At 41.7% G+C, this 19621-nt stretch overlaps 2 protein-coding genes across 6 annotated transcripts; both read left to right on the top strand.

Moving 5' to 3' along the window:
- The first annotated feature begins 414 nt into the window (after positions 1-414).
- Positions 415-7662, top strand: acot9.1 (acyl-CoA thioesterase 9, tandem duplicate 1). Of its 2 annotated transcripts, XM_069667301.1 has the most exons (16): positions 415-565; positions 1659-1753; positions 2082-2108; positions 2754-2799; positions 3355-3525; positions 3622-3659; positions 3754-3837; positions 3961-4064; positions 4335-4408; positions 5161-5228; positions 5321-5432; positions 5869-5959; positions 6140-6225; positions 6324-6411; positions 6683-6833; positions 7043-7662. In XM_069667301.1, exons 1-16 carry the CDS (start codon positions 552-554, stop codon positions 7096-7098), a joined length of 1305 nt encoding a protein of 434 aa, XP_069523402.1. In that variant the 5' UTR covers positions 415-551; the 3' UTR covers positions 7099-7662. The 2 variants fall into 2 exon arrangements, with proteins under 2 accessions (XP_069523402.1, XP_069523403.1); XM_069667302.1 differs by lacking the exon at positions 2082-2108.
- Positions 7663-8445: 783 nt separating this feature from the next.
- pdha1b (pyruvate dehydrogenase E1 subunit alpha 1b) lies at positions 8446-17831 on the top strand. 4 transcript variants are annotated; one of them, XM_069667480.1, is made up of 12 exons: positions 8446-8588; positions 10024-10044; positions 11199-11354; positions 12467-12532; positions 12673-12846; positions 13025-13151; positions 13230-13321; positions 13424-13672; positions 14828-14899; positions 15072-15139; positions 15346-15454; positions 15580-17831. In XM_069667480.1, the coding sequence occupies exons 1-12, from the start codon at positions 8529-8531 to the stop codon at positions 15742-15744; spliced, it is 1359 nt and encodes a 452-aa protein (XP_069523581.1). In that variant the 5' UTR covers positions 8446-8528; the 3' UTR covers positions 15745-17831. The 4 variants fall into 4 exon arrangements, with proteins under 4 accessions (XP_069523581.1, XP_069523582.1, XP_069523583.1 ...); XM_069667481.1 differs by lacking the exon at positions 10024-10044; XM_069667482.1 differs by lacking the exon at positions 11199-11354 and having other exon boundaries at positions 15580-17830.
- The last annotated feature ends 1790 nt before the right edge of the window (positions 17832-19621 follow it).

Below are 19621 nucleotides of genomic sequence, written 5' to 3'. Positions count from 1 at the left end.
CCTACTTTTTATTATTTGAGCATAAATATAACACATGCAGGAAGCTTTTTGAGTTTTTGTTTGTTTGTTTGTTACTATAAACCCGCCTATGTGCCGCAAAATTACAGAAAAACTGAAATAAACCTATTGTCCATGAATCACGTGGCACTCCTTACCAGACCTGACTCTTGTGTTACATCAAAATCCGTCATATAACGCTGGATGATTAAGTGCAGATAAAATACGTAACGGGTCAGTTCCTACTTGAGTCACAAAAATATTTCAGATGCAATTGATGTAATAATTATGGTGTAACATTTTGTAACATAGACTGACCCCGAATACATTGACAGACTGTATTCGGGGTGACGAGGCGCCATGGAATGTGCGTATTGCGTCATGGCGTTGTGGGAGGGGCCGAATGCAAACACGGAAGCCATCCTGTGGTCTTGACTCCCTGGCACCCTGGCACTGCCCTGAAGAGGAAATCTGTGTTTTCAGCCCTTTATTACTGAACTCACCGGCTTTGTTTGGACCTCTAAACCCTTAACGCGGACTCCCCGGACACCAACATGCTCTCACCGAGGTCAGTGTGATTAAAAAAAAGTGGTTCAAAGTTCAGTTGATGCTAATGCTGCCTGCTTGGGACCCTCAGCATGCTAATTACAGCACTGACGCAGACTATTACCATATTTACAAGCCAGTAAATGCATGCTATGAATGGTTAGCATGTTAGTAAACCACTTACGGCCGCGTGTTTTGTTTTGTAAAGCTGTTTGATTGCGTATCATCATATTAATGAAGAAATCAGCTCCACCTAGGAATAGTTCAAAAACAGGGTGGGGATTGGTTGTGTTCGTATAGGGTGTGTCATGTTCATACCACTCCCAGAAAGTATTCAAATACTGTAAACAGCAATCCAAAGCATTTTACTATGGAGACATGTACCTTTCCGTTCAGTGTTACACTGCTGTTAAATCATTACAGCGTGTCAAGTGTATTAATTGAGTTTTGGATATTGTGTGGAGGTTTCAGTCTGAAATATATTTCATAATTCACGAACATACATATAATGGATTAAGATCATATTTTGAAATGTTAACTGCAGCTACAGCTATCAGATGAATCGTTTTCTTTCAATGCAACAGTGTTAAAGTTTCTTAACCTAACATTCAAAGCATATTGTCTGTATGAGAAAGGGAACAGTGCAGGTTACATGTTTATGCAAAAGACATAAAATCTATCAAATGTGAGAACCATAATATAATATAAATAATTTGAATATACATAGAACTGAACAAATATGGATGCTGTTAATATAGTTATTATTCCAATATAGTAAAATGTATAAAAATAAATAATTCGTTTCTGAAATAAAAAGGAGCAAAAGTCCTTTAAAGTGAAAATACAATTCTAATCGTCCTCTTTTGGAACACGTACGAACAGATGATTTCTAAACTAAGCTGCTGACAGAACTGAAGTATCAGGTAGCATCACAAGTTTTACATCATGCAGCAAAGTGTGTGTGCGTGTGTCTGCTCAGCTGTTCACTGTGAGCAGACAGGATTTAACACAGATGCCTTTGGAGCGTTATATTTAGGAGAGGAGGCTGCACTCATTGAACTTTCAGGTCATCTCAGGGTTTGTTTATGTTTTTTATGTCCTCATGTGGACTTCAGGTTCCTGCTGCTGCGGTCGGCTGCGTCCTTGACGACCAGGTCATTCTGCACAGGGGGTGTGTCCAACAAGGGCCGGGCGCCGGACATGGCAGAAGGTGAGACAGCAGCCATACTTCCTGTTTGGCCTGATTAAAATTTACCTGCTTTTATAATTGATCTGTTATAGAGACGCTGGCACAGTCCCAATCTACACCCTAAATCCAAAGCAACCCAACCATCACAGACAGACCTGACCTGAATCTTAACTCTCCACACTCTCTACACGATGTTCCCTACTGTTAATCGTTTCTGTGCGACGTGGGCTGTCACTGGATCATTCGATTTTTTGAAGCAACGTCAATTATTGGAATAAAATTTTGCAGATGCTATCGTAGGCTTCCCCTGATCTTTTGCACCTTGTCAATCCTTTTTGTTTCCCCACAGGAAATCCACTGTTACACGTCTCAAATGGTGTGTGCTGGTAAACCGAGACAAATCCTGACTATCTAAAGCGCACTTCTCTCTGTAGCGATTCTCCTCTGATTTCCTGTAATTGCACGTTGATTCCTCCTGCATGTTTCCGCACTGACTGACTGAACGTCCGTTTTCTTTTCCCTGAAGCACACCTTGTTTCGTGTACAGCAGCTTTTTATGGTGCACCCGTCCTGCATCAGGTCTGGATTTTAAGCTCTCTCCGGCTGGATTTCTCCTCCTGCTCCTCCACTGTAGAGCTAAACCCTCGCTGCAGCATCAGCTGGTGGTCTGTTAACCGTCTTCTTTTTCTCCCTCTGAGCTTCAGTGATTAGTCACAGCTGGTTTCCACAAGATACTTCTGACTGCTTCTTTTCTCTGTGTTCTTTCATACTGTCTCACTGCTCAGGCCTTCGGTCACTGCTGCCTTCAGGCCACAGTTTTTTTACATTTGATGTCCCTATCAGAACACTCCATGTTCTAAAGAGTGGTAGAGGGTGTGGCTCTGGCAGAGACAGTATGAAACGTACATCTTAGAGCTCTCTGGTGCTTTCACTGCACCTCCACACACACACACACACACACACACTCAGAGATACACACTCAGAAAGAGAAGATCGTTGATTGTTTCTTCTGTGTTTTCAGTGCGAAACAGGCTGAGAGAAATCGTGGGAGCTTCCACTAACTGGAGGTACTGAACCAGCTGAGTGAAAGCAACAAGAAAACTACATTTAATACTTCATATAAACTTCACTTTGCTCTGTGGCTGTTTGAAACTTATTTATGATAACTTCTCTAAATACAACGAGTGTAAACAAGTAATAGATGCAATTGAGAAAATACTGACATTAATAACAGACCATGAAAAAGTAACTGCACAGTATCGATGAGGTGATAAATATGTAGAAATATATGTACCATGTACGCATAAACATAATTATAATGATAATAAAAAATAAAATGTGTTGAGACCAAAAAATAACTGAAAATATTTTTAATAAATTGAGAAATTTGTGCATTTTTTCAACTAAAAGTGACTTAAAGTTATTAACTTAGTTTTAATAAAAACCTTTTTATAATATATATTATGCTGGCTGCACGTTGACTGTTTTCCCTTGTGACGTAGGTTCATTTAGTTTTTATTTGTCCCTTTATGTTTTGTGCTTGATATTAATTTATTCTAAACCGTAATGTGTGTATCGTTTAAAGTGTTGCACGTAGTGACCTTCAGTGACCTTGTGTGCAGCGACCACCAGCAGGCCATGGCGGACCGCGCGTCGCTGTCGAACATGTTGGCAAAGTCTCAAAAGGACCTTCCCGTCAAGAGCATGAAGGACAGCTACCTGGAGGTTCACCTGCCGCTGGGCTCCGAGCCACAGCTCAGAGAGAAATACCTGACCTTCCACAACACTGTCAGGTACACACACACACACACACACACACACACACACACACACACACATATGCGCTGAGCTATAACTCACTTTGTCCTCTGACTTCTGTCTCTCTCCAGGTTTGGTAGAATCCTGGAGGACTTGGACAGTTTAGCAGGTATTGATGTAACGAATAATTATTTCAGTATAACCGAACAGGACGATTAAAACATTAAACCCTGACACCTTTCCTCTGTCGCCTCTCTCCTCAGTCCTCATCTCGTACTCTCACACCTATAACACTGAACTAAAGAGGTCTCCTCTGTCCATCGTCACCGCCCTGGTGGATAAGATCGGTAAGCGTCTCATGCTCAGGCTGCTATCACACCTTGTTTTGTTTCCTCTACAGTCATACAATAAATGTAAAAATAAAAAGATCCACACTTGAGACATTTTCATGTGGTTTTTGTGCCGGGCAGACATGAGGCAGCACATCATCTATCCTGACTGCGACATCAAGTTCACCGGTCATGTGACGTGGGTGGGAAACACCTCGATTGAAGCCAAGATGCACATGTCACAGGTAGACACTTTTCCCGTCTTCTTAAGCTCACACACAAAAAGAAGCGTATAGAATAAAGGCAAATAAACAAACATTTATTTATGTGTGGCATCGAGAGAGGGTCAGACAACATCCTGTCTCTTTGGGGAGCAACATTATCTTTTATGCCTGCAGAGAATAAACACATTTCACCAGAATCCATACCCCAAAGTAAATCTGTCATTGACACATGCTTGTACATAAGATACACAGATAAGCAGTGGAACGATGATAATGTGACTCTTCTTTCAGTACCACGATGGAGCTTACTCTCCTGTGCTGGATGCTACGTTTGTCATGGTGGCCCGGGATCCTGAAAACAAGAGGTAGGACGCTCAAACTTTTCAGAGAGTCTGAGGTGCATTTACACAGAATGAAGGTAGAAAGTGTGTGATTTGTTTTAAAGCAGGACTCTGCTTCCTTTACGCCTCTGCGCTGGCAGCTAGCAGCGAATAGTAAAGGTAAAAACCTGCATTTAGCATCTTATGTAAGTCAGAGTATGTAACTTAAATAGTCTGCTTTAACTGTGCGACTGTCATATATTCTATCATTACATTATTATTACTCATGCATTCATGTAAAAACAGGATCTTACTGCTGCAGAACTTTTTTGTGCAGCAATGAAGCTAATGCGGGCTGCACGGTGGTGCAGTGGTTGCCTCACAGCTAGAAGGTCACTGGTTCAAACCCCGGTTTGGGCAAGGTGGGCCTTTCTGTGCGGAGTTTGCATGTTCTCCTCGTGCATGCGTGGGTTCCCTCCGGGGTCTCCGGCTTCCTCCCACAGTCCAAAGACATGCTTGTAAGGTTAATTGGTGACTCTAAATTGCCCGTAGGTGTGAGTGCGAAAGGTTGTCTGTCTCTGTGTGTCAGACCTGTGATTGACTGGCGACCTGTCCAGGGTGTACCCCGCCCGTCGCCCAGTGACAGCTGGGATAGGCTCCAGCCCCCCCGCGACCCTGAACAGGATAAGCGGTTTAGATGATGGATGAAGCTAAAGCTTATTTTCATCAGGGATCAGGGAGTCTTCTCTCACTCTTCTTGTTTTTTGGTCCTCACTTCTTCGTCTTCTTTATCTCAGGGCAGCTTTTGTGAATCCACTGAGGCCAGAAGGTCCAGAGGAGGAGAAGATTTTCCAGGAAGGAGAAGGTACGACACGATAATACAGTGCTGCCATTTTAATGCTAACCTTCCCCCCCTCTTTGCTCCCCGTCGCATGTTTACATTTTTGTGTTTTGCAGCTAATAAATCGCGCCGGCAGGAGCTGAGCACCGCGTCATTGCTGAAGGTGGCTCCCACAGACGAGGAGAGGAAGATCGTACACAGTCTGTTCCTCAACACCCTGGACACAAAGTAGGACTGAGATACTATTTAAATTAAATCTGCTATGTGCAGACTCGGAGGAAAATAACCTTTAAAAATAATCCTTAACAAAAGCCTGTTGAAGTGTGGGGCTTATTAGCTTAAATCTGACATACTTGCTAACAAAAATCGGAATAATAGTTGCACCAGGGGATCTTTCAGTAACAGTGAAACTCATCTGCCACTGTATCAGAAGATATTTCACTTCAGTAACTTAGAAGATTTTGTCCTCAAATTGTCTGAACAGTTTGTCTTTGACGCCCGATTGCTGCATGCAAAGTCTCATGTCACAGACGCAACAGAGAAGCTTTGTCTGCACACAATCCAGAGATGCAGGCTTGAGTTCAGGCTAATTAAAGTCTTTTAAATGTTATTTCAAGAGGCACATTTTAAAGTGTGCGACTCTGTGTGTGTTTTCTTTCTTCAGGACGGTCAGTTTCCGCAGCAGACGTCTGCCTCCAACCTCAGTGTGGATGGAAGATGCCAAACTGAAAGGACTGGAGATCTGCCACCCTCAGGTTGTTACTGGCTTCATGGCACATTTAAAACCCGTATTTACAGTCCTACCCGACATTATATCTTCTATACAGTGGTTTGAGTTAGTTTTTGTCTATGTCCTTGATCGATAAATAGTTTGTAGGGTTTTGACTGGATCAATATCTGTAACTTTAAGTCATAAATGTGTCTGTGTCGAGCAGGAGAGGAACATCTTCAACAGGATCTTTGGAGGGTTTCTGATGAGGAAAGCCTACGAGCTGGGCTGGGCCAACGCCTGCTCCTATGGGTGAGAGCTTTCAGGAAACATGACGTTGGACAGAAGAAGAACTTTATATTTGAGCATGATATTAAAGTGTTTGTCTTCCCCTTCCTGGTGTGCTGCAGAGGATGCCGGCCAACCCTGGTGGCTGTTGATGACATCCTCTTCCAGAAGCCCGTGGACATCGGCTCCCTGCTGCTGCTCTCGTCACAGGTCAGAGAGGCATGATGATTGGTGGTCTGAGAAAAAACCTCCAATAACTCCTGAGCCTTGTTTCCAGCAGCAAAAAAGCTCTGCTAACCTCATAGTTCACTACCTGCACAGCAGCAGTTATCAGAGTTAGAGAACAAAGTGGGGCATTTAGCAGCCACTCTCAGTCAGCGTGAGACTGAATGTGTTTGTATTTGTCATCCTGTTTGTGGTACTTTGCTGTCCTTTGCTCCACCAGCAGCTTATGCTGTATCTGTGTGTGTTTCTGTTTCAGGTGTGTTACACACAGGGGAAGTACATCCAGGTCAGAGTTCACAGCGAGGTGTTCGACCCCCTGACCCGTCAGCACAACACCACCAACGTCTTCCACTTTACCTTCATTTCCGACCGCGACGTCCCAAACATCATTCCAATGACATACGGAGGTAAGTGCACTTTTCATGAGCTCAGAGAAACGGCTGTTTTTGTGACATTTTAATCTAATTATAGGAGGATGAATTCATTTAAGCTTAAAAAGTAGGGGAATTGTCTTTAAATCAAATGTAGTAGAGTGAAAGGAACAGCACGTACCAATAAGATGTAGCTGAGTGGAAGTATTCATGCCTGAAGATGCTGTTCTGTGTTTGTCTGACAGAGTCGATGCTGTATCTGGACGGGAAGAGACACTTTAATCAGACTGTGGAGCAATGAGAGCAGCATGTCTCCTGCCTGCCAAAGCCTTTCAGCGTCTGACCTGACAGGTCTTTGTGTGTGTGTGTGTGTGTGTGTGTGTGTGTGTAAGATGTCAGTCAAAAAGAATGAATGCAGTTAGAACAGATCCTTTTTCGTATCACGTGATGTTAACATGACACAACCCACATGTTCGATCATATCTGATTTCTGTTCCTTTATTCTTTCGGGTGGTTTACATGTTGATGTAAAGACGACAGCTACAGCTTTTTTTATAGTTTATTTACTCTTTCTTTTTTGCAGTTGTAAATGTTATTTCTCGTGTCTTACTGGTGAAAATGGAGCAAACGTTTACGTCCTCGCCTTACTTTTACCTCATACAGTATATTCCTCATTCAAAGATTGCATGGCTTTACTGATATTTTACATTTTATGTTCCACTGCTGCTTTATACGCACAAAACTCTTAGACTATACTTTTTTATTTTGAGTGGGAAGCTTTATTCTGAATGTGTCTGCTGCAAGAGGGAGGAGGATGTCCTTAAATCATGTATCTGCTCCAATGCAATAAATGGATTCATATTTATCTTGACTTCACAGCGCATCTTTTCTTTTACTGCGTTTGATACACGTAATCACTGGTGGGTGAATAACATATACAACTTAAAATGAATAACATCTTATAAATATCTCATGGATTTATCTCTTTTTTAAAAACATATTTAGATCCAGCATATGGCATTGAAAAAAACAAATGCAAAAAATGTTATCTATTTCTTGTCTACATTTCTTTTTCATGTGTTTTTCTTTGGGCTATATATTCTGGCATGCCTGTTAGGCTTTTGAAATGAAGTCCTGGGAATAAAGCTTTAAAGAATGGCAAGTGAAAAAGAAGATACCAATATACAAAATTAATTTTCATAGTTATTACTCATGATTGGTTACCATCATTTTCACATATTAGTTAAGATGCAAAATTAATAGCACCAAGTCTATGTTCCTTCTATACAATTCTTACTCAAAGCCATTGAATCAGCTGTTAAGTAAAGGGTTTTCAAAAACTTGGCTGTAATCTTTTATCTGCCCGTAACACCTGAAAATGAGTTCCGTTAATTAGTACAAATCCCGTTTTTCTTCTTTTCTGTTAATAACTTTAAATTGAATAGAGTCAGACTGTTTACTTTTATTAATACCCTTCCTTTTATTAATATTAATATATTCGTATCTAGTTTTTTTAGTTTATTTATTTATCTCTACGTATTTCTGTCTCAAATTAAATGTTAAGTTGCGTCGGGGTCTGTGAGCTATAAAAGCTGTGGGGAACCATTCTTCCGTGCAGCCAGTCTTCTCCGGACTCCTTTCTCAGGCGGACACCAACAACACGGAACTAGCGGCCAACGGCAGCGATTAACAACCCTTAATCCCTTCAGAGCCGGGTCGTCGTTCACTAGCATGCAAAATATGTTAACCATTATCTCTAACGCACTTTGCAGGATCACTGGCAGGAATGTGGTGAGTGGTCTTGGGGTTAACGTCGAGCTGGGGGACATTTCTGAGCTGGACTGGTTCATGCTAACTGTTAGCTAGCCTGGTTTTGTTTGGCATGGGGCTGACCTTGTGAGCGGGTAGAACATTAGCCACAGCGGCTAGTTTGACTCTTGCTCTGTGATTTGCATGTTGCGGTCATATACATTTTGTCATTTGGGGATGCTTGACGTTGACTGATGATGAATGAAATAAAACGGGCACGGTTATAACTGAAGACCAACGGCCGCGCGGTGTCTATGCCATGACTCTATACTCTTTTTCTGTCTGTACAGTTTACTTATCTTTAATTTGTCATGTCTGTTTCTCATTGACTTTGCTGGTATGCCTTCTTGAGCCGCTTTTACTGATATAGATGCTCTGATGTGATCAACAATGACCAATATCCGGCTTATAATGGAACCTTGGTATCAATACAACAGTGGTGAAACTAGTATAGATTCTTAACCTTACTAAAAATACCTGAATATAACGGTGCACTTTTCGAGGTGCAAGTCCTTCCCGTTAATCACATTTAACAGGTATTATAAAAAAGTATTATAAGCAAAGAATACTACTAATAAATGTTGTCCAAGCTGTATGACAGTAGTTGCAAGTACACGGAAGTTACTCAGCACCTTTTACATGATACAAGGTGCTGATCAATGCAGAAGTAAAAACGGGAATTATTAACAGTGGCGAACATTCTAGCAAATTTATACAAGATCATTTAAATACAATTATGAAATTGATGCTCATAGAAATGTGTTTCACTATTAACTTGTGCAAAAAACTTATAAAATATATTGCTAATTTTAAGTCTCAACTTACTTAAAATCTTTAACTTTGAAAAATCTGAGGAAGGAAGCATGAAACAATCCTCATCACAATGCCCCTTTCTCAAATGCAAAATAAGGAGTAATAATAATTACCACCCAGCCTTAGCGTAGCACATTCTTACTTAAGTTTTAAATTCTTACAAATTTGAATTTACACTAAAATTGAGTGACTGAAACGTATAGCCTAAATTGAGGATATTGGCCTGAATTGAAACACACCATTGCATCCACAGTGATATTTATTCTCATGGCTGGAGTCAGAGCACTGGCAGCAGCATGTGTGTCTGTGTTGTGGTGTCTCAGCAGCAGCAGGGATCCTACAGTCCTTTGACTTCAACTCTCAAAGATGAACTTTGATAAATTTAGCATTGTGGAACTATAAGTATGCTGACCAGTATGCGACTGTAGGAACCCTGTTGTACTGAAGCTTTGTGCAGAACTGGTGCTTTCACTTTCTCCCTCTGGCTTCCACTTCCTCTTCATTCACTCTCTCTGACACACAATCACAGAAACACGACGCAACAATCCCTATTTATCTCTTGCTTTTCTCCCTCCTCTCCCCTTCTCCCTTGCCTGAACCCTAGGGAGCCCAAACAGTGTCCGAGGTAAGCAGCTCAATGCTCAGCTCATGTTTGTGTAGGTCCGTTCCTACGCTTCCTGTTCTCCAGTCATTATTCCTCGAAAGCTCATCTGAAGTGCTTTTTAACTTCGTTGAATTCAAATACATCTTTAAGTAATGAAAAACAATCAGTCTCTTACTGTTTTTAGTTGAAATGTATTTTTCTTTAATTTCAAAAGGGCCATTTTTAATGAAATCAAGTGTTTTGATATCCTTGTTACAAAATGATGCTGTCACTGGTTTAATCTGCTCCTCTGTGGTAGCACACTTAAAGCCTGTTACCTGAGTCAAACGCCGTCTCTGAATATTTTGCATTGGCACAACATTTACCTGCTGTTTAAACTCCCCGTCAGCTCTGATAGAAGAGTGAACCTCTCAGCATGGAGTATAAAGAGTCATTGTGGCTGCGCATTGAGAACAGATCTCTGTGCATTTAGTAATAAAATTAATACTGCCCAAAATCCTAAGCTGCAACAAATAAACCACAAAGGGTCTGAGTCTATACTGATCCTTCTGTCTTAATTAGCTGAACGCTTACGGTACGATAAACTCCAGAGAAAGTCCAGATGTACGTTATTTCAAAATAAGTTTCAGGTAGCCTTAAAGGAATGAAATCAGGTGGGTTTTTGTTTGAACAAATGCTTTGAATTATAATATTTTTATTCTAATATCACAGACTGTTTTTCTCTCTGGTAGAAAAGCTAATACTGTGGATAAGCTAAGCTAATGTGCATGGTATGATAGCTATACATTTTCATACCATGGTATATTGTGAAACTGGTTTAGTGCTGCACCAGAATATAACCAGAGACGTTACAAGGTTGGACACCTCCGTATTAAGGTGTAGTGAAAATCAAAGCAGTCTCAAGGTGTTTAAATGTTGTGCCAAGTCTAAAATATCAGTTGAAGAGTAGACACTGTTGGGCTGGTGCTAGTCTCCATGTTCCCCGGTGTGTTTCTCCTGATGTTGGCCTCTAGAAGCTAGAGTGTCAATGTGTGTGTTTGTGTGTGTGTGTGTGTGTCCATTCTCCATTTAGCAGCTGCTGTTGTCACCTGTAGACGTCTCCTCACCTGTACACTCTGTAGAGCTCCTCTGGCTGTGTTGCTGTGCTCTGATTGGTTGGCTCCTGTGCTCCCCAGTTGCTGATTGACCTGTCAGAGTACGTCAATGTAACGTCGCCGGCAGCGCCCGCCTTGGCACAGACCCAGCGGCAACCACCCAAACCACCACCAGTCAGTGCTAGAGCCTCCGCTGCAGAGTTAGTTAGCACCCCGACCGACCAGCTAGACAGACCAGTAAGAACACGAGTAGCATCCTCATGTCTGCCTGATCACTAACCGGGTGGGGGGGGGGGCTTTACTTGTGTGTGTCTGTGAGTCTCTGTTGCTCATTTCAGTATTGGAGCTAAAGGGAAATGACCTCTAACCTCTGAAAGTCGTGAAACACTGACTCTGGGTGACGACTCTTTTCTTATCTGTTTTTATTCTTGGGAAATGTTTCAAACTTGTTAAATAAGGAGGGTTAAGTTACCGTGTCATGTGTTTGCTGTTCAAACCTGTGACGGTTCCATAATTTCTCTCTGATTAATCGAAGTGTTTTGTCTTTAAAGACAAATCTCTAACTTCTCTGAGCTCGAGCTAACATTTTCAGACACTTTCACTGTCATGCATTACTTTATTTATCATGCTAAGAAGTAATATAATATCCAGTTTGATAAAAAACACTGAAGGTCTGCCGACAGACTCTTCAGGAGCTGCGTCTGCTGACGTGTAATGATTTCATCCACAGCACTTTTAGGACTTCTTCTTTGTGTTAACGTTTAATTTTCTAATAATCGTTGCAGAGCCATGAAGACAAAACCTGCAGATAGAGCTTTTCTATATTCCCTGCTGCCAGTGTGAGAAGTATCCTGATTAAGTCAGAAGCCAGTTTTAACTGTGTCCTCAAGCTAAAATCTGCAGACTCACTGGCTGTCTGGTTTCTTTACGCTTTAGGATTTTGGATCTATACATATCAATAAAAACATCTAAAGTTTTTCTTCCCAATCGCTGAAAATTGTCATTTTTATCCAGAGTTTTATCCCATAGCCCCGTGCAGATGATGGATTTTAAAGTGGCTGATAAACTGAGGGCTTACTTTTTATATTTTCCCTGATTTGAAAACAGCTGAAGATTTGCTTGGTGTTCTTCTCCCACCCTGTTACTGACCTCCCTACACATCCTTTAGTCCAGTCCAGGCTGAACCACCTGACCAACGAACCTGACTTCCCCCTTCCTCACACCTGTAGCCTCACTCACCCTCCACCTGATGTGAGAGGAGGGCAGAACTCACGTGTGTTTTTCTTTTGTGTCCGTATTTGTGAGCTGTGTTTTTAATGAACCCTGTCTGATGTGTTTTTGGTCACCAGGGTGCCAGAGTTGTGGTCTCCCGCTCCTTCGCTGACTTCACCCCTCAGGCGACCTTTGACATCAAGGTGGGTTAAATCAAAATCAAAGAATGTAACTGCAAATAACAGTTTTTTTCTCTCCAGTAATTAAACTTCCAGTTAACACCGATTGACAGTTTTTACACGTATTAAATGCTTCTTTTTCCTGTTGTCCGTCTGTCTGGTAGAAATGCGACGTGCACCGTCTGGAGGAGGGTCCGCCGGTGAAGGCGGAGCTGACCCGGGAGCAGGGCCTGCAGTATTACCGCATCATGCAGACTGTGCGGCGCATGGAGCTCAAAGCTGATCAGCTCTACAAACAGAAGATCATCAGAGGCTTCTGTCACCTGTACGACGGACAGGTCAGGACACTTGGACCTCTTTCCCACCGAAATTAGCGTGTCGAAGCGGGTTTTTTAGAAATCATTCATCTTTTTACTGCATTATTTAAGGTGCACTCGCATCAATAGTATTGTTAAGGTATCGTTAAAATAAAGTGGCTCTGTACCTGCACAATCTAAGCCGTGTCTGCTCCTGCAGGAAGCCTGTGCAGCAGGCATCGAGGCGTCCATCAACCCCTCTGATCACCTGATCACAGCCTACCGCGCCCACGGCTACACGTACACCCGCGGGGTGGCCGTTAAAGAGATCCTGGCCGAGCTCACAGGTGAGAGAGGTTTCTAAATCAAAACTGTGTCGATGAATTGAACATTTTTTTGTGCTCATCATCTTTGTTCCTCCACAGGTCGTAAAGGGGGTGTGGCCAAAGGGAAGGGAGGCTCAATGCACATGTACGCTCCACATTTCTACGGTGGTAACGGCATTGTGGGAGCACAGGTGAACATAAAAACAACTGAAAGTTTAAAAAGGTTTATCTCCTGTAAACATGGTCGTTGCCTATAAAATATACTGATCGTATAACCAACTATAATTGTTCAGGTTCCTTTGGGAGCTGGCATCGCTCTGGCCTGCCAGTACCAAGGCAACAATCAGGTGTGCGTCACCCTCTACGGAGACGGGGCAGCCAATCAGGGCCAGATTTTTGAGTCGTTCAACATGGCCGCCCTGTGGAAGCTGCCGTGCATCTTCATCTGCGAGAACAACAAGTACGGCATGGGGACGTCAGTGGAGAGAGCGTCAGCCAGCACCGACTACTACAAGAGGGGAGACTTCATACCGGGAATCAGAGTGAGACACAAACATGGAACTGGTCTCTGTCTCTACTTTCTTACCTGGGCCCCATTTTATATCATTTGAGGTGTAAATCTTTATAGTTAGAAGAAGTCATGGAGTTGTTTCAGTAGATTTCTTCAGACCGCAGCTGCAAGATGGACTATAAAAGCTGTCCACTAAAAGTTCTTGTTGTTTCCACTGACAGGCTCAGATTGTTATTCTTAGTGTGTGACAACATCACAGAAAGGATCCCTGCAGAGATAGACCTTTTTGTTACAGAGGAAGATGATTGTTTTAACCACACACAGACGTTACATCGCTCTCTGCACACACACCAGACTCCATTCAGAAAAATGGTAATTCTACACGGCAAAAGACAGGAGCTGCTGGTCTACTGCTGCCTCAATCTGTTGGGTTGTTTGTTATTTGATCGCTTTGTGTTACACAAATATTGTGTTGGATCCAATATAACCTTTACTTAAAATAACAAACTAACCGATCAAGGCAGCAGTAGACGAGCAGCTCCCGTGTTCTGAGGGGTAAAATTACTTTTTTTGTCAATGGTGTCTGGTGTCTTTGAAGAGAGCGATGCAGCGTTGGTTTCAGGTTTTAAAAAAGGAATCATCTCTGTAGGGATCCTCTCTGTAATGCTGTTCGTTCATGTTTTTGCCTCTCACTGGCTCAGGCTGTTATTTACGGACGTACTCTAATCAGGACTTTTGCCTGCAGGGATTACGTTGCAGCTTGTTTCACATCTTCCTGCTGAAGCGATCTACTAAAATCCCCAAATCTTGTGCACCTATTAGTCATTTAGATCTTTTAAAACAGGGCCCAGGCTTAACATACTATCATCTCCCTTTTTAATGTCTAGTTGTGTTGATGTGAATCAGATGTGGTTAAACTTTGGGGTCTTGGGCGGTAGCTGCAGTGTGCCTGCTGGCCGTACGCTGCAGCTGGCCTGTACTGACCGAGACTATAACAGGAGGTCGACGATGATCCGTCCTGGCAGTTGCAGGTGTGAGCATTCTTACAGCTGTCTGATGCTCATGTATGATACTGCACACAAACAACAATATCATTGTATTTAGTGAATGCATGTAAACGTTGTCGCCGTCGTCCCTAATGCTCGTCTGTCTTGTGACCTGTTGCTGCTTGTTTCTCGTTTCACAGGTGGACGGGATGGACGTCCTGTGTGTCAGAGAGGCCACAAAGTTTGCTGCAGACCACTGCAGAGCTGGAAAGGTGCGTCTCACATTATTCATCTCTTGATTGTTTTTATCTTGAAGGTGAGGCGAGCGAGAATAAGTTCAATAAAGTTTTTATCCTGTGATGTAAAGATGGCGGACAGCTGGGTGGGATTTCAAAAAGCTGTAGTTTGTTTGAACACAAAGCAGTAACCTCTGGTGTGTTTCAGGGTCCTATTGTAATGGAGCTGCAGACCTACCGTTACCATGGACACAGCATGAGCGATCCAGGTGTCAGGTGAGTCACCTTTTTAAGACTTTCTCTCGGTCTCTCCGTTCGGTGATCTGTTCCTACTTTTGGTCCGTGGTTCACCTCTGAGTGACGAGATACTGAAATGATTTCCCCTCACACTCGTAGGGTGCGCTGTCATTCTGAGCCATGTTGAACTATAGTACTGGAATGGACTGCAGCCTTTGTCCTAACTGTGATGTCACTTCCTGCAGCTACCGCACCCGTGAGGAGATCCAGGAAGTTCGCAGTAAGAGTGACCCCATCACCTTGCTGAAAGAGCGCATGCTCAGCAACAACATGGCCTCTGTGGAGGAGTTCAAGGTGAGTTACTTTCAAACACTACAGCTTACGCACACACGCACACACATACACACAAACGCGCACACACACTGTGGATGTCGTGTTGTGGAGCTGTCTGAGTTAATGAGTCCTCTCTGTCCTGTCAGGAAATCGATGTTGCGATCCGTAAGGAGGTGGAGGAAGCAGCTCAGTTTGCAACCTCCGATCCGGAGCCGCCGCTGGAGGAGCTCTGCAACCACATCTTCAGCAACGACCAGCCGCTGGAGGTCCGCGGGACGCACCGCTGGTCCATGCTCAAGTCTGTCAGCTAGACTCTAAACCTCCCACACTCCAGATACACACGATACACGCCGACCTTCTGAGTCCTTCGGCTGCACCCACGCCCCGACTTTTAACGTCACCTTCAGCAGCTCCTTCCTCGATTTCTAGATCATTCCGCACCTTACTGGGACTCCGCTTGGACCTGAAACCTGTCAGTGTTATTTATTTATAGTTTTATATAGAAATATTTAAGATTTTATTCCTTGTTTGTTGCCGTGCATCTGTCCAGTCTCTTTGTGTGGCTCTATCGTCAAGCCGTTGTGTGCTGCTGCCTGAGATGTGAAAGCGTGTGTGTGTACCTCACAGGTGGCTTTACAGGTTTGAAATACTTCAGGGCTGCAAATTATACGCACAAAACCTAGCTGTCCTGTTTTCCCTCTTTTAGCAGCATTTCTAGCTTTTTAAATGTGCAGAAATGTGTGTTCTGCTTCATAGGGACCAGCAGTGGACAAGAGACGCCCTCTTTAGAGGTTGTTTGTCTGTTCTGGGCTACCGTAGAAACATGGCTGTGCGACGTGGAAGAGGACTTGGGCTGTGTTTAACATCACATACTGCATACTACATACTGCGTTAGGCAGTACGGAGCTTTTCAAATGTATTTTGCAGAATGCTGCACCAGGCGCTAGTTTCTGGTTTTGGAGAGCAGAAGTAAACCATCGCCCGCCAACAGCAAAAAGCCGCTTCTATAGCGCCCCCTTCTGCTAGAACGTTGTGACATTCCAGCGCTTTGCATTGTGGGATACAGTAGGCTAAGTAGACTGGTCCGATGCATACTGGAGACTTTTTCCGAATCTGTACGACATCCGGGTATTTTTGGCATACTGCATTTTCTTTTGTTTGCATACTGCAGACTACATTTTGGACGAATCAATACGTACTGCTAGTACAGTATGGCGTTTTGAACACAGCCTCGCTTTCTCTCTGTAGATACATATAAAGAAACGACTCTTCCTACTTTCACGTGTTCAAACACTACTAAAAACAAAGCTATACATATAATCAATTTCCTGCCGATAGATCTCCCTAAATCCTGCTCACTGCTCCTTTTAACTGTCAAACACTTTTCTCTCCTAGAAACCAGCCGACCTTGAAATAAGTAAACATTAATGTTTTAATGTCACTCTGTTGTAAAGCAGTTCATCCCTTTGTTTAGTCTTCTAGCTTCTCAGACCAAATGTGACGACACCGCAGGGAAAGGCTTCAGCATGTTTCGTGCTGGTTAGCTGGAAATGCACAACAGAGCAAAGTAAGAAACAGTAGATATTCTTACTCAAGTTACATCTACTACTACTACTACTACTACTACTACTACTACTACTACTACTACTACTACTATAGTATTTTAATTTTATGCAAAATGTAAAAAACTTGTATCATCAACAAGTTAAGTATGGTGTATAAGCATAGACGAGGCGACACAGCCGTAACCATCAGCTCCACATGTACCAGCTGCAACAGAGCACATGTTATTAACAGGATATTTTAAATGCAGGACTTTTACTTGTAAACAAACTGTTTATATGCCGTGCTAATGCTTATTTTACTGATGTAAAATATTTCAGAATTTCTTCCCTCACTGGTTTGAAGGTGCATTTATATTTAATTTGAGTTTAAGGTTTCTCTAAGAGGATTTTGCAATATTGAGTCGACTGTTGATCAGTGTTGTCAGATGCTATTTTAAGGGTTCTAGTAGCTCCTCCTCTGCTGGTGGATTAATGCACTATAAAGTTCTTTAGTTTATATTTTAACTGCTTTTCTTGACTGGTTTGCAGAATGTGACGCGTAAAGATGCACTGAAATGTTGTAATGGGACATTCTGAGTGGGTAAAACCAGCAGCAGCACTGAAAGGATCGTCTGTTACACGCACCTCTCCGTTCTTCTCACAAGTTTAACGTCACTGAGCCTGAACTGTTACAGATGTGAAGCTTTAAAGACTGTTTAAACTGAGCGACTGTTGGGCTGTGAAATAAACGCTGAAAGGAAGCAGGAAGATAAATACTCTGAAGTGTCGTTGTTTTATTAGTCTGGATCATCGGGTTTTATTCTGTTTATGATCAACACTTGATTTAGTTTCAGATACTGTCATTAATGCTTTATAACAATACAGTCAAATAAACAACAATCAGTGTGTATCTAATTACGTTTACCCAAATACTGTCATTTAAGTAAGTCTCTTTTCATGTCCCGTTCTACTTAAACAGCTTTAGATGCTTAAAGAGAAGATCTTGCTACAAAACATGAAGAGTTTGTCAAAATGATTTGTTATAAATAAAACGACCCAAAGAGTACAGATAAAAAATTAGTTGGCAACTATTTTGGTAATCAAATTTTCATGAAAAAAACCTCCTTCCAGCTACATAACTTGGACGATTTTCTTCCTTTCCTTGAATAATTTCATTCATTTTAAAAACTTGTTTTAATTGCGCGCCTGTCTGACCGACTTCAAGAGTAAAATCCTGTTTTTACATCAATGCATGAGTATTAATAATCCAACGATAGAGTTTATAACAGCAGAAAAATGACGTCTACACTTTTACTCCAGTATGATTTATTGTTAATGCTCGACTTTTATTTGTAACGGAGTATTTTAAGTGTGGCACCTGTTTGCACTTCCACCACTGACCACTAGGTGTCACTCCCAGGCTGTAACATCAACTCATTATCTATGAACAGTCATGGCAGCCAAACATCACAGCTGAACAGCATTTTAATAACACAGAGGTGTTAATACTTCAATAATTTATCACCACCTTATAATAATCCTCCTGCTCACAGTTAACGAGCTGTGACAGCAGTTAAAGCACTTCACATACAGACATTTTTATACGACTGTTAATCACATCTCCTCGAGCTGATTTGTTTAAAGTTAATAATTTACCACACAGTGAAAGTAGGCTGTTACACTACAAAGTGCTGGGAAACAAAATGAAATAAAAGTATTAAAGTAATTTTATTTAGATATTCTGCTATTATTAAGAATCTAAGCATCATTCATACATCAGTGGAACATTATTATTATTAGTCATGGAGTTTATTTTAAGGACCTTTAATACACGTAGCTAGTTTGTTTCTATAACAAACCGTCATGTTGCCTAAACCGTGTTTGCATGTAAAATCTTAATCTAAAGTACCTAAAGCTGTCAGACAAATGAGACGGAGTAAAAATACAAGTAAAAGTTTTGCAAAAGGCAACGAGAGTAAAAGTATAATCAGGAAAATGTCTTTAAAGTAGAAAAATGTCTGCTGTGAATGTTCTACTATTATATATTCCTCTGTTAGATTATCATCGCTCATGTTTTAGTGTCAAAGCAGGATTTTACTTAATTGTGGGGAAGTTAATTTTGAACTATTTTGTGTAGAACTGCAACTAATGATTATTTAATTCTGTATTAATCTGTCACAATGAGCCAGAGCCCAAAGAGACGTCTTAACAATGATGTTTTGTCTAAACAACAGTCCAGAACATAAGGATTATTACAATTAAATTAAAGTTAACAACACAATTCAAAGGAAAAATGGCAAATATTCCCATTTTAAGAAGCTAAAACAACAACAAATGCTGATTTAATGAATTTCTGTCCATAGTCTAATCAGTTTACCGACTAATGTTTCAACCCTACATGTTGGCTAGGTAAATTACTAACCAAACTAGAGAAATTTGGTGTTTTTTCTGCGCCAAAAACTTAATTTTCCAAGCCACTAAAGCTGTCAGATAAATGTAGATTTATTCATATAGATTATATTTAGATTAATGTGTGTGAAAATGTATGATTTAGTCCTATATTTTGTTAAATGTACGGATACATTTCAGAATAAAGTCAGTGCTTCGGTAGAGTTTAGGCCTACTTTACTTTTCTCATTACCTA

This window comes from Semicossyphus pulcher, unplaced genomic scaffold (assembly GCF_022749685.1).
Source record: "Semicossyphus pulcher isolate SPU_LCO1_2020_fin unplaced genomic scaffold, fSemPul1.0.p SCAF_18, whole genome shotgun sequence".
NCBI lineage: Eukaryota > Metazoa > Chordata > Actinopteri > Labriformes > Labridae > Semicossyphus > Semicossyphus pulcher.
The sequence above is the reverse complement of the archived record's forward strand: the minus strand, read 5'-3'. Positions and strand labels throughout refer to the sequence as shown.

Excerpts from the sequence above, each read along its gene's own strand:
- acot9.1 (XM_069667301.1), top strand. Across the intron at positions 3,660-3,753 it reads GGACTTGGACAGTTTAGCAG|TCCTCATCTCGTACTCTCAC; the intron begins GTATTGATGTAA and ends CTCTCTCCTCAG. Across the intron at positions 4,409-5,160 it reads CGGGATCCTGAAAACAAGAG|GGCAGCTTTTGTGAATCCAC; the intron begins GTAGGACGCTCA and ends TCTTTATCTCAG.
- pdha1b (XM_069667480.1), top strand. The coding sequence starts at position 8,529 with ATGCAAAATATGTTAACCATTATCTCTAACGCACTTTGCAGGATCACT. Across the intron at positions 11,355-12,466 it reads CCGACCAGCTAGACAGACCA|GGTGCCAGAGTTGTGGTCTC; the intron begins GTAAGAACACGA and ends TTTGGTCACCAG. Across the intron at positions 15,140-15,345 it reads ATGAGCGATCCAGGTGTCAG|CTACCGCACCCGTGAGGAGA; the intron begins GTGAGTCACCTT and ends CACTTCCTGCAG.